Genomic DNA, 13,352 nt, shown 5'->3' on the forward strand with positions numbered 1-13,352 from the left:
TTTATGTCAAAAATGTCTTTAATTGCAAAAAGTATTAATCTTACTATAATAGTTGAAGAGTTATATTTTTTCTTATAATAGATGTTATACTTACACATCTTAAGCAGCAACTCATAAAGTGTGTGTTAAATAGGTTCACCAGCCCAAACAAGACGAAATATGAACACTGGCTAATAACATGAACAAATGTCAAATAAGTTATTTAAGAACAAGGCTTTAGAATGTTAGCTCCTCACATTCCACATAGAACTTCCAATGCTCATCCATTATATGGGATGGGAGAAATTCTTGATTACTGCTTAACAGTATTTCTTTTATTTGAAGATAATGCGGGATGCTTTGCATTGATTCTTTGGAAGTTCCTGTTTAAAGAAGTGTCAACAAATTAGAAACTGCCTTTTAAAAAAATTAGGTTTAAATTTACTTATTACAAACCTTAGACCCTAGTCAAGTCTATTAGCACACATAACAGGTCTTCTGACCAGGTCAGTCCTCACTCACTCCATTTCCATACCCAAGATAAGGCTGTATAGTCAGCACTGACCCGTCTGGGAAGAAAGAAGCCTGTCTGCAGTCTAAAACACCGAGGCGAAAAAGGATAACTGAAGGTTCTGAAGGGAGTCAAACAAAGTCCCTCTATGCCTCCATTTCCAATAAACTGGGAGTAAAACAGTTGTGAAGATTGAATGAGATATTGCATGTGAAATGCTTGGCTATTGCCTAATGCACAGCAAACACTCAATAATACTAGCTGCTGTTATCATCATATTTATTACTGAAGACATTGTTAGGCTGGAGGATGGGTGATCAGTTTTCTAGGTCACACAAACTTGGTTGTGACCTCAAACAAGTTATATGGCTTCTCTAGACTTCCATCTCCTCTGAGAGGTGAGAGTAGATGATCAACAGGGTCCCTTTCAGCTCTGCCGATCTGAATCAACGATTCTAAAATTGGCTTCTTTAAGCTCCCTGACAGTCTCAGAGATTACTTTCTTAGAGACTGGCTATATGACCTATATGTCATTCAGCTAACTGAATCTTACTCCAGGGATAGCACCAATATACGTCTGTGTGACCTCAGCCAGGCAGTTTCAGATAGACATGCTGTAAGTCTGAGAGCTCTGCTCATAATTCTAAGCAGTACAAATGTTTACACAGTTACACATCTGCATAGATATCTGGGGTTTCTAATACCCAGTGCTCATTTATCCTTCTAGTGGTGATCCCACCTTAATTTGCCTCTGGAGGACTATCCTTTCCCATCACACTTGGCCCAGGTGCTTCTGGTGAAATTGTTCTCAGTTGTGTGGCTGAACCACCCTGCCTGCCTCTTGTCAGCTCCATCTTAGGCCTGCAGTCCTCCCCCTCCCCTTTCTGCATGACCATATCTTAGTCTGCTCATAAGGAATGTGCCCATTAATCCACTCCAGTATTCTTGCCTGGAGAATTCCATGGATAGAGGAGTCTGGCAGGCTACAGGGGGTCGCAAAGAGTCACGACTGAGCAACTATCACTCACTCACTGAAGGAATGTGCCCAAGCCAGATAAATTTCCTAACAACTTGCCTTAACCTTGCTTTCAACTGATGTGAAAATTGGAAGAATGCCTTTTGCTGACATATGGTAAATGGTCATGAGACCACCAGGGAAGGGCTGGGAGTTCCATCAGCATGGACCAACCAGGCTTCTCCCTGGTAGTCAGGTTCTGTTCTTAGCTTTGGTCCCTTCAAATCCTCGTTACCCTTTGCAGAGGCATGGAGTACCGCTATGAATGCTTCTGGATCATCTCCTGATCCCTCCTACCTGTATGTAAGTTACCCACAATAAACACTTCACAACTGTACTTTAGGGAGTTGCCTGCTTAGTTTTTTGGTCTTCAAGTTCCTTCTCGGTTCAGGGGACATTATTCAATATCTCTGCTTTCCAACATCAATCTGATTTGTTTAGATATAACCCAATCAGTGAATAGGCATTGATTCACGGTAAGAACATGACCCATTCAGAGTCGAGTTACATGCAATGAGATCTTTGCTTCACCTTCTAGGAAGGAGTCACATCCAGGTTCTTCCTCTCTGGACTTGGATCTGAAAGCATGGAGCTCTGGTATGAGGAGAGGAGAGGCTGTTACCAAGGAGCTGAGAAATGGAAAGTGAGAAAAACAGGCGGTGCCACTTCCTTGGTAAACCCATGGACAGTCGTGCTGTCTGAACCCTGGCTTAAGTCTGAAAACCTATTCCCGGTACATGAATCAACACAATTTCTTTTTAGGGGGTTTTAAGGCAGTCTGATTTGGGCTTTAATCTGTTACTTATGACCCAAAGAATTTAAACTTTTTTATACATGGTCCATACGTAAACAAAATAATTCCCTTATTAGCAGCTTTGTTTTGTAGACTATCTGAAGCAAGGTATCCCACGAAAGTTGGAAGTGGAGAGCATTCTTTCAGGAAAAACTCATGGAAATAAGTTTAAATATGTACTTAAATTCATTTTGCCAATATTATCTTCATTTCATAAGAGCAAGGATGGGCCTATATACACAAAAAAACCTATTTCCTCTTTCCAGTGAGTGGGCCTTGCCTCAAAAGTCACAGACCCACACATGGGCACTTGTGAAAGGTGGCTGCGAGCACCTGCTGAGCTTTATCTTATCTGTAACAGGCGTGACCAGAAAGGATCACCCCAGTGCTCACACAGCAAAGGCCATCAACAGAAGTGCACGGTGATAAGCAGTAGTAGCTTCACGGGAAGTGACCTGCCCATTTTCCCATCTGACATGCTAGAAACAGAGGGGCCCAAATTTGGGATGCTGGCATAAGTCCTGGGAATACACATATCACACCACAAAATACAGTAGTAACAACATCTCCTAGTTGCTCCCAGTATAGCCTCTTTTCCATAATAACCAGACTGGAAAAATCAGAGATCATTCTTTACAAAACACCTGCTCTCATCTCCCTTACCTCTCTCACCCCCTGCGGCCTCTTCCTTTTCCCCTGCCACCTCGTCTCACCAGGTATCTCTGAACTCTGCCCACCACTCATTCCCACCCATTTCATTCCAGCCGGTGCTGCCGGGATCCGGCACCTTTGGCTGACCACAGCTTCTAACACTTCCCAGTTTCTTTGCTGTCATCCACTTCTCAACCCACTGGGACGGGGTGGGCAACAAAACAAAAAGAAATACACATACGCACAGAAACTGGGCCAAACAGGTAACCCCATGTAAGGGGATGTAAGAACGCAGCAAACTAATTTCAAATGTATGATCCTGGTTTGAATTGTGTTAAGTAACTATACAGTTACCACATTATCCTATTACACAATAGTACAAGCTTCAAAATCATTTGAATCATTCCAGACAAGTAACATTCAGCAAAGTTAAAGACAAAGAGCTTCATTAACTTTCCTTCCTTTTTTGAAACTGAACAAACCTTTTCTCTGTGTCCACGTATGAAAGCATCAATGCCAGTATGTGATGTTTTAAAAACCCTTCACTTTTTCTTTTCATAAAAAATTAAATATATATGCAGTATACTATACGTACATAAAATGAGTAAAAATATATTGTGAGATGTATTATCAGCCTTTCTGAGAAATAATAATAACCTGTTACTAACAGTAGCTGAGGACACAGTTACAGAATTAAGAGTTTCTTCTGTGGGTCCTAGTCTGGGCTCACTCTGCAAGTCTCCTGGCTTCAGGGCTTTTAGAGCTGAGGTCTTAGTGTTTTACTTTTGTCTATACTTTAAATTTGGCCTATAGGTATGGTTTTCCTGAAACCCTCTCCCTGTTCCACCTCCCCTCCTACCCAGGTAACGAATGATAACAACCCAAGGTATATTATAGCCTTCTATAGCTTGTTTCTGTGCTCTGATAGTATAGCACACATTTGTCCATCAATTTTCAATACTTCAATCTTTCCACAACAATGTGAGACAAGAAAGGGAAAGAATCTAAGTAGTTGGGAAACCAGGATTGAGATTTTTAAAATTTAATAATTCATTTATAGTATTCAGTATACTATTGTTACTTAGTGGGTACTTAATAGGCTGCAAGAGAGTTCCAGAAAAACATCTATTTCTGCTTTATTGACTATGCCAAAGCCTTTGACTGTGTGGATCACAATAAACTGTGGAAAATTCTGAAAGAGATGGGAATACCAGACCATCTGACCTGTCTCTTGAGAAACCTGTATGCAGGTCAGGAAGCAACAGTTCGAACTGGACATGGAACAACAGACTGGTTCCAAATAGGAAAAGGAGTACGTCAAGGCTGTATATTGTCACCCTGATTATTTAACTTATATGCAGAGTACATCATGAGAAACGCTGGGCTGGAAGAAACACAAGCTGGAATCAAGATTGCCGGGAAAAATATCAATAACCTCAGATATGCGGATGACACCACCCTTATGGCAGAAAGTGAAGAAGAACTAAAGAGCCTCTTGATGAAGGTGAAGGAGGAGAGTGAAAAAGTTGGCTTAAAGCTCAATGTTCAGAAAACTAAGATCATGGCATCTGGTCCCATCACTTCATGGGAAATAGATGGGGAAACAGTGGAAACAGTGTCAGACTTTATTTTTTTGGGCTCCAGAATCACTGCTGATGGTGACTGCAGCCATGAAACTAAAAGACGCTTACTCCTTGGAAGGAAGGTTATGGCCAACCTAGATAGCATATTTAAAAGCAGAGACATTACTTTGCCAACAAAAGTCCGTCTAGTCAAGGCTATGGTTTTTCCAGTGGTCATGTATGGTTGTGAGAGTTGGACGGTGAAGAAAGCTGAGCGCCGAAGAATTGATGCTTTTGAACTGTGGTGTTGGAGAAGACTCTTGAGAAGCCCTTGGACCGCAAAGAGAACCGACCAGTCAATCCTAAAGGAGATCAGTCCTGGGTGTTCACTGGAAGGTCTGATGTTGAAGCTCAAACTCCAATACTTTGGCCACCTCATGCGAAGGGTTGACTCATTGGAAAAGACCCTAATGCTGGGTAGGATTGGGGGCGGGAGGAGAAGGGGACGACAGAGGATGAGATGGTTGGATGGCATCACCGACTCGATGGACACGGGTTTGGGTAGACTCCGGGAGTTGGTGATGGACAGAGAGGCCTGGCGTGCTGCAATTCATGGGGTCGCAAAGAGTTGGACACGACTGAGCGACTGAACTGAACTGAATAGGCTGCACAAAATACAGGCACTTAAATAGAAAAGAAAAGAAAACAAATCTCGCCTCACCAGTGCAGTCTGTACTCTTACTACAAGCCTTACTATTCCCATCAAGCTCTGGGCCAGTTTGGAAGGATAGAAACAAATAAAGCACGAAGGACATACTTAAAAGACCTGCTTCCAAATTGGAAGCCCCCAGACACTGGAGTTTTGCTTCTACTCTAACCTGGACAGTCATGTTGGAGGTGGTAGCTGAGAGGGAATGAAGCAGCAAGATTCAGATATTGCATGTAAAATGCTTAAATATATTATACTTTATAGGAAATGATTTTACTTTGGGCCCATTAGTAATTGTTACTGTGCCACGGAAAGATCTTAGAAAAACGAAGCTGTTGTGATCTGCAGTGACGTGAACTTACAGGGAGGATGCTGTAATACCAGGAGCAAACACACACATGGAGTCTTAAGCAGTCTGACAGGATCTACTATTCATTCTTCCCAGTCTTCACTGTGGGGAGGATTAATGTGTGGACTAGTGCTCAGAAGTTCTGTTCTGCTTAAGGGGCCAGACACCTCCTGGTCCTGAAGCCTCCAAGAAACAAAGAGGAATAGGAGGATTTAAAAAGCTCTATCACTGAAAGAATTTTTGTGAGTGAGGAAAGGAGAAATTAGAACCCCGAGAAACACTAATTTAATCCATTATTTGGTCAAGAAATTATTGTCTTCTTTGCAATGATAGCCAAGGACATCTATTTGTAGCTTTGTGACAAAAAATTTATCCCATCAGCACTGTGAAAACTACCGAATCACCCCACTGGCAGGTAGGAGCCCTTCTCCCTTTAATTTTCACTTTTACTTGAGGTAGATTCCCAAGACAAAGTCAGAGACCAGTTTACCAGTTTATTTACTCTGAGACCAGTAAATAAAATTTCTGAACAGTAGCACATTTAGTCATCCAGTACAACTAGAAAGAAAGCCATTTAATTGGGTCTTTGGCTCATCTTGACCCTAATCTCCAACAGGAAAGGCACAGCTAAGGAGCCATTCTGCTCCTGGACAGGGTAGGGAGAAATAAATCTCCTTCAAGTAGTATCACTCCATACTAGCTACTCTGCAGAAGTCTGCTTAAACTGAATTGCTAGATTCACTAGTAGGCAAAGGAATGGGCTCATGCAACTATTCATGTTATCTAGTTGCCAAAACTGGCACTTCAAAAATGACAAACTAGCTAGTTTAAAAATAATTTTAACTTTTACTGTTCTTTTTCCTCTGTTTTTTTTTTAATTCTCGATATGTCAAAACCAAAAATAATCAGATTCATTATTTTAACTGATAGTTCACATCTGACACACCCCTAACCCATTTTACTTCTCTTGCTCTCAAGTTTCATTATCTGTAAAACAGGTGCAAGACCAGTTGATGTATTAAAAGTTCACTCCTAACTTTAAAATTATTGAACTGAGACTTCCAGAACTTGTGCTTACAAATGAAGCATTCTACACTTCATTAAGATTATGGAATGAAACATCACTTACTCCAGGTAAAAATGAAAATGACTATACTTACATATACATTCTCATTCTGAATCAGAAATATAATTCTAATCAAAGGCAAATGATTAACAATAATTTTAATAGACTGTAAAAATGCATCCGCTCTAGTTATGACGGGGAAAAATTCTATTATGGCTACTTAAATGCAAAGTTCAATGCCTTCTGATAAAGGAAGGATGCTAAAGGATACATATGGTGATAGAGTATTATATGATTGGATATCTAAAACTAAATTAATAATTTGGCATGTATTTACACTGAAGGGCTTCCCTGGTGGCTCAGCTGGTAAAGAATTCGCCTGCAATGCAGGAGACCTGGGTTGGGACAACCTCCTGGAGGAGGGACCAGCTACCCACTCCAGTGTTCTGGCCTGGAGAATTCCATGGGCTGTATAGTCCATGGGGTCGCAGAGAGTCAGACATGACCGAGCAACTTTCACTACACTGATAAGATCAAAAGCCATCTGTGAAAACTGGACTGGAATCAAAAAACAGACTTGATCATAATATTTACAAGTTTAAAACTATTTAGGCCTTCATTGTTCAGGAGAAAACTGAAATTAACAGGCAGTTCTTTAAGCTGAACTGGGTTTGAGGGACTTGATCGTACACATAAGGTATTCGGGTTTTCTGTGTATCTGTCGTACAGATGTGAACCCTGGAGTTCACATACTGAAAAGAAGCTCCTAACTACCATAATGCATGTAAAATAATCCAGCAGGGGGATGGCACATGGCAAGCGCTCAACAGGTCATTTGTTTTCTTCTCTTTCTTCCTCTATCAGTAGATGTAAACTACCAGGGTGAAAAAAACATGACCTGTTAAAATAGTGAAAAAGAATCAAAAGAGTTTAAATAGGAGCTGAAATAAACACCCGCTGCTCTGTTATCAGGCACCCGTCTTCCTTGGGTGTTTAAGTTTAACCACATAAAAGAGAAGCACCTGTGAATGTTTGTCTTCTATTACATATTCTTTTACAGAGAAATGAAGCACAACAACAGCACTAAAATGAATAAAACTCTTTCTTTAAAGTCATGTATTTACAACAGATTACACATACGTCAAAGACTTTTCAAAACAAAAATGTCTACTTTTTAGAACAGAAAAATTGTGTTCTATTTCCAAATGAACAAGTGATACTAGATCCTCATGAAAGAAAATTATAAATTATATAATCAGTGTGCATTTAATGATAGCTTGGGAAAAGTAAAGACCTCAGGAGACATCTTTTTGTTTTGTTTTGCTTAGATAAACACACTCAGCTTCAGGTGTTTTGAGTGTCTTGGTGCTATGCTGACAGGGGACATAAACATATAAAATCGACTTTCCAGGTAAATGATGAAATGTGATCTATATTAACACAATGATTTTTTAGAGAACTTTATGAAAAGTATATCAGTATGTTTATACACAGTGTTCACAAATGATGTAGAAGTTCTGTGAATGTTCATCTTTTCCTATTCCAATATATACTGAAATATCAATGAAGAGTCCCTCAATAACACAAAAGGAAACTATAGCCAAGTACGCAGCGGAGAGAGAGGCTTGGGAGGAAGCTGTGAAATTTTAAGGGAAAATGCACTATAGACTCACTCCATTTTAAAGCTTAAAAGGACTTTAGAGATAAATACTTCAGGGATTCAATCAAAATTTCATCAACAGAATTTCATTTTTAAAGGTTAGCTTTGGTATGTTTAAAATCTTTCATTAGACTTAACATATACCCTCAAAGGTGTTAATATACCACATTTTAACACCCTGTAGTCTATCAATACGTTGTCTCGTGTTGCCAAGTTAACTAGTTTTTGTGTAGAACTCAAAAAAATAAAAAGCTCTTCCATTATCTCTGACTTATTGAAGAAAGTCATATTATCTCTTATCTTCATGACTCAGGATTTTCTTGATACCATGAATCCAAAATGATATGTATTAACAGAAGTAAACTGGATGAGGGGTAAAGAGAAACAGTTCTCTTAAATTTCTGGATGAGAAAATGTGAAGGGCCATCACTTCTTTTTTTTTTTTGAAGTATAGTTGATTTGTAATGTATTAGTTTCTAATGTACAGCAAAGTGATTCAGTTACACATTATATGTTTTTCATTATGGTTTATTAAAAGGTACTGAATATAGTTCTCTGTGCTATATAGTAGGACCTTGCTGTTTATCTATTTTACATTTAGTAGTTTGTATCCACTAATCCCAGACTTCCCTGGTGGCTCAGACTGTAAAGCGTCTGTCTACAATGCGGGAGACCTGGGTTCGATCCCTGGGTTGGGAAGATCCTCTGGAGAAGGAAATGGCAACCCACTCCTGTGCTCTTGCCTGGAAAATCCCATGGATGGACAGCGTGGCAGGCTGCAGTCCACGGGGTCGCAAAGAGTCGGACACGACTGAGCGGCTTCACTTCACTTCACTTCATCCGCTAATCCCAAACTCCTCATTTATCCCTCTCCCACCACCCCTCCCCGCTCTGGTAATCATAAGTTTGTTTCCTATGTCTGTTAGTCTGTTTCTGTTTCATTTGTGTCATATTTTAGATTCTACATACAAGTGGTATCATGTGGTATATGTCTTTCTCTCTTTAACTTACTTCAGTTAGTATGATAATCTCTAGGTCCATTCACATTGCTGCAGATGGCATTATTTCATTTTTTATGGCTGAGTAGTATTTCATTGTGCATATATACCATTCCTTCTTTATTTAAAAAAAAATGTATTTATTTAACTGCATCAGGTCTTAGTTGTGGCATGAGGGTTTAGGTGCCCTGTGCCATGTGGGATCTTAGTTCCCCAACCAGGGATCAAATCCACATCCCATGCATTTCAGGATGGATTCTTAACCACTGGACCACCAGGGAAGCCCCCTACTACACCTTCTTGATCCATTCAGCTGTCAGTAGACATTTAGGCTGCTTCCACATCTCAGCTATTGTAAATAGTGCTTCTATGAACACAGGGGTGCCTGTATCTTTTTGAGTTATAGTTTTGTCCAGATGTATGCCTAGGAGTAGGATTGCTGGGTCATGTGGCAGCTCTACTTTTGATTTTTAAAGGAACCTCCACACTGTTTTCCATAGTGGCTGCACCAATTTACATTCTCACCAACACTGTAGGAGGGTTCCCTTTTCTCCACACTCTCCCCAGCATTTATTTGTAAACCTTTACGATGAGGTGGTACCTCACTGTAGTTTTGATTTGCATTTCTCTAACAATAAGCAATGATGAGTATCTTTTCATGTTCCTATTGGTCATCTGTGTATCTCTGGAGAAATAAGACAGCAACCTTGCTTGTAATAAGGTTAGAGACTTTACATTTTTCTGACTTGTCAGGCCTTTTGATTTCTTTTAGGTACTACAAAACCAGCTACAAAAGAATCCTAAATCAAGGAATGTTTAAATAAAACTTCAACAGCAGCCTACAGACCTGTTTTATAGATTCCTAGGTCCAGATCAAGGCAGCAAGATGCTAGTTGGCATACTGGTGCCTCCACAGTTCTCAAATTAGTACTAACATCTGAAATTTCTAAAGGAAAGAAAATTCAGGTTTTCTGGAGAGAAATTAGTAACAGGAAACTGTTTATACTGCCAGCAACAGAAGCAGAATCCATTTTTCAAATTTCATGCTCACTTAGCAGGTGATCTATGAGCCCTCTGAGAAAGGAGATGTATGGTTGGGGTTGGGAATACACGCCTGGAACTAGAAAACCTGAGGAGCAGACCACCTTTCTAATATGAGGAAGAACCTGTATTTCTGCTTTGACTCTTAAGGATAAAACTAAGAGAAAGGTTTGCTTGATCTTCCTTTAAGAAGCGTGTGTGTGTGTGTGTGTGTGTGTGTCAGTGTGTGCACGCGCGTGTGTGTGACAGAGAGAGACAGAAAAGAAGTGTGTGTGTGTGTGTGTGTGACAGAGAGAGACAGAAAAAGGGAGAGGGGAAGGGACAGAGAATGTGAGTATGCAAGCCCAGGAGTGGGTATGCTTTGGAATCAAAGTGAAGAGCTGAATATAAAGAGTTTTCAAATTATTACCTGCATAAGAAATCAGATACTACTAGTCATTCAGAGTCAGCAGTCAGGCTGGCTGCCTAAGAGTCACTTCTAAAAACTCTGGGTCCTGGGCTCATCTCCAAGATTAGGTAGAACTGCAGTCAGGGTTAGGAACCAAAGGCCATGAATCACAACTCCCTCCAGTTCCTTAAACCCTTTAACTTCCTCACAACTGTTTTATTTTATGAATTTCCCCAAAATGATGAGAAACATTTTTGAGGCTATCCTTAGAAAACTGGGGAAAATGCATCTTATTCTGAAGCCAGTTTTTGAGACAAAGGGCTCTGTGTAAAGTTAGGAACATGCTGAATTATTGGATTTGTTGTAAGGGAACGAGTAACCCCGGGAGAGCCCTGGTTAGGGGCCTGGTGACTCTGGTTATTACAGAATTATCATTTCTGTTTTGCACCTCTTTTCCTCATATATTGTCCACAGCTAGTCTCAGACAGGGACACTGGGGGAGAAAGAGGGAACGCTGCAGTAGAGGAGGGTAACATAGCATTAGTTATGTCCACTTTTCATAAAAGGTGCTGTCCCTTCCAATAGCTCTGAAATCCACTGCTGACTGAAGACTACATTCTCTTCAGTTTTCTGAAGGTTTATTCCATCATATGAAGTGTACCAGTTTACACTAATAAGCAAAGATTTATTCTAGTATCTAGTATTTATTTTTAGAAAATATGGGAAACTAACCAAATCATGCCTGCAAAGAAGGGAACAATATCATTTTCCCTTTTGTGCTAAGTTGCTTCAGTCCTGTCAGACTCTTTGTGACCCTATGGACCATAGCCCGCCAGGCTTCTCTGTCCATGGGATTCCTCAGGCAAGAATATTTGAGTAGGTTACCATTTCCTTCTCCAGGGGATCTTCCCGACCCAACGATGGAACCAGCGATTCTTACATCTCCTGCAGTGGCACGCAAGTCTTTTACCACCAGCGCTACTTGGGAAGCCGTTTTCCTTTTATGACACTTAAAAAAATCTACCTTACCAATTTTTATTTGCAGCTTGAGTTTTTACATGAAGTCGCATTACTGAAGACTTGGCTGTCTTGTGACGAATTTTTCATATGTATTCTCTGCCATGCTATTGTTAAAATGAACTGCTGCTACTGTGAGATGGGTTTTAACTGACCTATCATAGGTTTCTTTCAGATGGCACTACTTTAGGGACATTCAAGCATTCACTGCTATTGTTTGGGCCTTGTGGATAACGTACAGATTTAAAAACAAATCTTACTGCTGGTATGTCCATTTCTTTCCCTGCACTTTGCTGTATCTGGGATGTAGTCAAACTTATCTGATTGAATATGCATTTTAAAAAAATGCCATGACTATTAAATACCTTGTTTACATACAGGTGAAATAAATTTATTCCAACCAAAAAAAAATCTACCTAAAATAAGTACATCATAGATTCACAGAGAAAGGAGCTGTGGGGAAAGGGTTATTCTTCCAGAAATTAAGTTAAATGGAGCTTAAATGGAGTGCTGTTAACAAGCAGAAAATAATTTTTGGTGGGAATGTGGGAAAACTGGAACCCTTGTACACTGCTGGTAGGAATGTAAAATGATTCAGTTGTTGTAGAAAACACATGGCTGCTGTTCCTCAAAAAAGTAAATATATAATATATATTAGTAATATAGCAATTCACTCCCTGGTATATATCCAAAAGAACTGAAAACAAGTATATACAAATATATGTATATACCTGTTAATAGTAGCACTACGTCCAATAGCCAGAAAGTGGAACCCCAAATGTCAATCAAAGAATGAATAAACAAATTGTGATATCTATCTATCTATCTATCTATAATGGAAGCCATAAAAAGGAATGAAGTGCTGATAGATGTTACAATGCAGACAATCCTTGAAAGCACTATGATAACAGACATAAAAGGTCATATATACTAGGATCCCATTTATATAATATATTCAGAATAGGCAAATCCACACAGACAGGAAGCAGACTGGTAGTTCCCATGGATTGGAGGGAGTGGAGAATGGGAAGTCACTGCTGAATGGGTATGGGTTGGAACTCTTTGGAACAGAGGTGGTGGTTATACAACATTATGAATGTACTAAATGGCACTGGATTATTCACTTTAAAATGGTTATCTGAAGGTTAGGTGAATTTAACCTGAATGAAAAAAAAAAAAAAGACAAGTGAAATGCCTTCTCTGTGGATTAGGATGTGTTTTTCCACAACTAAGAAATAGGTTTTGGTCTGCACATACCTGGAAGACAAGGTTGATGTTGTTGAGGTACCAAGTTTGGGTCTGGAGGCATGGGTAATTCCTCAGAAACATACTTTAAAAGTTCCTTCCCCTGGTATGTTATCTGCACATAAGTAAACACAGAATTTCAAAATCATACAAAATCACGAGAAGCAAATGCACCTATCTCTTGCAAACTGTAACTCAGTAGAGTACTGATTGTGGTATATTATGTACTGGCAAACTATAACCCACAGCCAAATGTGGGCTGCCATCTTTTCTGTAACTAAAGTTTTACTAGAACACAGTGATACCATTCATTTACTTAACATCTATGGCTGTTTTTATGCTACAAAAGGAGCAAGTAGTTTTGACAG

The 13,352-nt window shown here is 39.7% G+C and overlaps 1 protein-coding gene across 2 annotated transcripts in view; it reads right to left on the bottom strand.

Annotated features, from left to right (window-relative positions):
- ANKRD31 (ankyrin repeat domain 31) overlaps window positions 1-13,352 on the bottom strand; it is a 140,022-nt gene continuing 126,670 nt past the window's right edge. Inside the window, exons 25-27 of one of the 2 annotated variants that reach the window (XM_081513903.1) lie at window positions 12,997-13,099; window positions 2,037-2,099; window positions 1-362 (exon numbers count right to left, since the gene is read on the bottom strand). In XM_081513903.1, the coding sequence (XP_081370029.1) occupies window positions 217-362; window positions 2,037-2,099; window positions 12,997-13,099 (312 nt within the window). In that variant the 3' untranslated portion in view covers window positions 1-216. The remainder of the gene's footprint in view (window positions 363-2,036; window positions 2,100-12,996; window positions 13,100-13,352) is intronic. The other variant, XM_081513904.1, reaches the window with a different exon arrangement.

The sequence above is a fragment of the Giraffa tippelskirchi genome, chromosome 7 (assembly GCF_054371585.1).
Source record: "Giraffa tippelskirchi isolate mGirTip1 chromosome 7, T2T-mGirTip1v1.2.pri, whole genome shotgun sequence".
In the NCBI taxonomy this organism is placed as follows: domain Eukaryota; kingdom Metazoa; phylum Chordata; class Mammalia; order Artiodactyla; family Giraffidae; genus Giraffa; species Giraffa tippelskirchi.